Genomic DNA, 4,343 nt, shown 5'->3' on the forward strand with positions numbered 1-4,343 from the left:
TTTGCAAATTTTCATACCATAGCTCCAATTTATGCGTCCAAAGCACTTATGTATAATGAACACTTCACATTTTCTGCCAGTCAGGAAAATCACCCTTTATTCCCACTTGTTGTTTACAAGTAAGTGCAACACATTCCTCACTCGTCTGATTAGAAGAGCTTGCATTAGATCAATGTGCCCTAGACGCAGCCTTTTTTATAAGTAGTGCTTTCCAAGAGCAATGGTCTTTTTGGGGGGGGGGGAATGCCGAATCTTTCTCATTTGTTTGCAGAAGCAACATAATGACGTGTGCTTCAGTATAACATTTACGCTGCCTTTCTGCAAACGCTGTACGCAGCATGTTGTAGACGGCTGGGGGAAACAGGCGCCAGTCAGCTCCCTGGGTGCGCATGCGTGTCGGTCCTGGCTGCGGACGGTTGCAGCGGCGCGGCCTGTCGCCGGGATTTGAACGAGGAAGCCCGGCAGATGCGACGGTGTATCCCGCTATCATGTCTCACAGGGGAGGTAGCAGGTTCGCTAATCGTAGGCCAGGGTCAGGATTTCAACCTCGGTCAACAGAGCCGCCTGTACCTGCTGGTTTAATTAAAACGGCCAGAAAGAGTGGACAGCTGAACCTTTCCAACAGAGAGTTGAGCGAGGGTAAGTCCGCAGCGAACGGTCTGGGGGTTCGGCCTGAGGGGAGGGTGAATATTGGCCGTCGATGTACACAATGATGTTGTATATAATTTCTTTGATTTCACCACTGTATTCACAGATGAGGGTTAAAAACTGAGATTTGGATCTTTGTGCCCAAATGTTCAAAAGCTCATGGCAGGTTTAAGTTCTATCCTTACTTCCTGCAGATCTAAATAATTTGAGCACTTTTTGATAAGTGGGCTGTTTAATAATAAAAATCTACATTTGTTTGGTGGAAAAGATGGTTGAGATTTTATTTGTAGCAAAGTGAATTGGAGTAAGGGTGTCAGTTGTGACTCAGTGGGTACATTCTGGCCTCTGAACCAAGAGGTTATGGATTCAAATCCCATTCCTGAGATTTGAGCACAGAAATCTTGGCTGCCACTTGGCTGCGCACAACGCTGCGGGGTGACGCCTTGGTGATGAAACGTTAAACCAAGGATCACAGGTAGGTGCAAAAGATCCTATGGCACTGTTTCAAAGCGGAGTTACCCCTGGTGTACTGGCCAATATTTATATCTCAATCAACATGACAAAGAATTACATGGACGTTATCACTGTTGTTTGTGGGAGCTTGTTGTGCACAAATTGATCGCCACATTTCCAACAACAGTTTTCGTTGGCTGTAAGGTGCTTTGGGGATGTCCCAAGCTTGTGAAATGTGTTATATAAATACAAGATTGTTTTACTTTACCCTGGTTCCAGAATAGGATTCAGGAAAAAATGGTTTAACTTATGTTTGTAGAGTACTTAGACTTCAGAGTTATTGATGACTATTAAAATTAATGTACAACAGTTTTAGAAATAACTATTGAATGTCTCTGAGTAAATGCACAAGATTCTGTGGCAATAAAAGAAATTTGCTTGTTACCTGATTTTAGAACAGCTTAGGGAGGGGTTGGTGGGGGTTATGTGGCACCTCTGCTTCAGGACTGAGAGGGGGGGAAAATGGGTAAGTTCTTCTTCATGATTGGCATCCAGTGATCCCAAACTGGAAAAACTTGAGCGAATGCTGGTAATTGACTGGTCAGATTTGGTTGTACTAACAGCTGTGGTCACATAGGCTCCTGGTAATACCTGGGGTCACAGACACAGGCATTGAGTGCCAGTTAAGTGATTGCCTTTGGATGAGAAGAAAAACATTGAGTGGGGAAAGGTCTTGAAAGCTGACTACAAATATTCTATTTTAATCTTTAGCACTTTAGTCGATGGGGTGGGTGGGGTGGGCGGGGCTGGTATTTACTATTTCAACAAGACAATCATTGAAGATTAAATGCAGTTTTGAGAATTTTTAGTAATGCTTAATGCAAACTCATTGCTTAACATAACAAAACTGGGCAGAGCAGCAATCAGCAAAGCTGTTAAAATTTTGAAATACATAGCCAAAACTGAAGAATCTAAGGTAGAGGAGGTGATTAAATTGTACGTTGCTGTGGTCAAACCACACTTTGAGTACTATATCCGGTGCTGGTTGCCAAGAAGCAAGGGAAAGATTCAAGTTTTGGAGGGGAAGCATAGAAGAGCTACAAGGTTCATACCTAATGTCAAATGTTTTGTTATAAGGAAATACGAGAGAAACATGGGATTTTTGGCCTGTAATGGAGGTGTTTGAGAGGTTAGCTTTTAGAAGTACGCAAGAGCTGTGGAAAAGACAAATTTAGAATATTATGTAAAATCAAATTGTGAACTGGACAAAGGGCACAGGTTCAAACTAGTAAAAGATAAAATTTAAAATGTTATCAGGAAGTTCTTCCTTACTCAGAGTGGTCAAAGCTTGAAATTTGCATTCAGATAGAGTAGTCAAGGCATTTCAGAAGCAGCTAGATTCTGGATGTGGATAATATAGGGTCGTTTTGGATGGATAAACCACTGGCTTTTCTTATTTTCAATTAATGCTTTTGCATTTGGAACAAGATTAGTTACATTTTGAAGCTTTACTGTTCCTTTCCTCAGGAAAGGTTTCAGGGTTTGCCTGTGATAGCACAAAGTCCAAGGAATGTTTGTGTCGATGCTTACTGTCCATCTGAGCAAGGAGTCGTAAATAAATTTGCCCACCCTGTTCCCATATCCCCTTTTCCCTCACCTATTTATCAAATCTAATCTTTATTCTTCACGTCGTTTCTGCCTCAGCTATAACCCTGGAATTCCACAATCTCACAACCCTCTGCAAAGAAGTTTCTCTTGCTCACTGTTCTAAATCTCTAGCATTTAACTTTGTATATGTGGCTCCTCAATTACTGAAATAGACTGCTATTATCTACCCATCCCATTCTTTCATAATATTAAAAACTTTGATCACAATTTGGATTGTTCTAATGAAAACATTTTTTTTCAAATCTTTCTTTGTATTTGTATTTCCTTGTACTCAGACTGAATTTACTTTTTTAATTCTCCAAAGAGCCTTTCCAGTAGCGTGGAGCCTGCTATTGCCCACGGTACACTCACAGGTGTTATTAAGGTTTTATATCGGTTTATTACTTCTTGAATTTTATATTCTATACTTGTGACCAGACCCAGAATTCCACTAGCAATTTTTTGCTGTCTTTAATTTCCCCTGATCCTGTTCCCCAAAATCCCTCTGCACTTTTACAGTACCTAGTCAGCTTCCATTCAGAGTGTGATTGCTGTTCTTCAGGAAATGTATTGCCTCACGCTTACTGACATTGAATTCCATGTTCTACTTTTTAGATCATTTCCTAATTTTGTCAATATTCTTTAAAGCTTTCTCCGGTCTTCTAAAACAGAGGTTCTCATTTTTTTTGATTGAAGGACCCCTTTTCAGATGAATTATACTATATAAAACTCATAATATGAAAATGCGAAACATGAAGGCTGTTGCTTTTAAGAAGACAGGTATTTACTTACAGATATCAGTGAGATGGACGTGCCTGCATCTCATTGAAGAGTCTGTCTATTCTTGCATGCTCCCCTCCGAGCTGCACATGTAGGTAGCTGCACTCTGACCCTATCTCCTGGCTCACCTTTCACATCATTTCTAGACCTTAGAAAGTCTCTACAGACACCCCCCCCCACCCCTCCTCCTCCTCCCTTGGTGTCCCAGGATCCCAGTTTGAGAACCATTGTTCTAAGTATTTAGCAATATCTCCTATTTCTGTATCATCTGCAGATTTCATTCAATCACTGCCTATATTCAAATCATTGATACACGCACTGAACAGAAGTGGTCCCAAAATTGCATCTGTGGGATACTTAAATCCACTTCCATCCATTATGGAAAAACTCCCCAACTCCTCTGCTTTCTTCCTTCTAGACTATTTTTAATCCAGTTGATTATCCTAATTTCATTCTTCTTAATCTTCTTTAATATCTCACAAACGGCATCTTGCTTAAGGCATTCCTAAAGTCCATGTACACTCCACCTGTAGCCCGTTACTGCCTCAAAAGAATCTTGACATTTTTCAAACATGATTGTTACTTTTGAAATTTAACTATTTTCTGTATCCAGATATGTGATAATTTCATCCTTCAAAAGACTTGAAAATGCTGGACCACTGATGTTTACTTAACTGGCTTGTAATTACTTGGATTATCTCTGTCTTCATTTTTAAAAATGAGTTCTATATTGGCTGCTCTCTGGTTTTCTGGCACACATCTACACTCAGTCAAGCTCTTGGATATCATTTCCTGCCTTGTACGCTTTAGATACC

At 40.5% G+C, this 4,343-nt stretch overlaps 1 protein-coding gene across 1 annotated transcript in view; it reads left to right on the top strand.

Annotated features, from left to right (window-relative positions):
- The first annotated feature begins 378 nt into the window (after positions 1 to 378).
- Positions 379 to 4,343, top strand: part of lrrc40 (leucine rich repeat containing 40) — an 87,585-nt gene continuing 83,620 nt past the window's right edge. The window contains exon 1 of the mRNA XM_078561255.1: positions 379 to 639. Within this exon, the coding sequence (XP_078417381.1) occupies positions 390 to 639 (250 nt within the window). The 5' untranslated portion in view covers positions 379 to 389. The remainder of the gene's footprint in view (positions 640 to 4,343) is intronic.

The sequence above is a fragment of the Cetorhinus maximus genome, chromosome 17 (assembly GCF_964194155.1).
Source record: "Cetorhinus maximus chromosome 17, sCetMax3.hap1.1, whole genome shotgun sequence".
Lineage (NCBI taxonomy): Eukaryota > Metazoa > Chordata > Chondrichthyes > Lamniformes > Cetorhinidae > Cetorhinus > Cetorhinus maximus.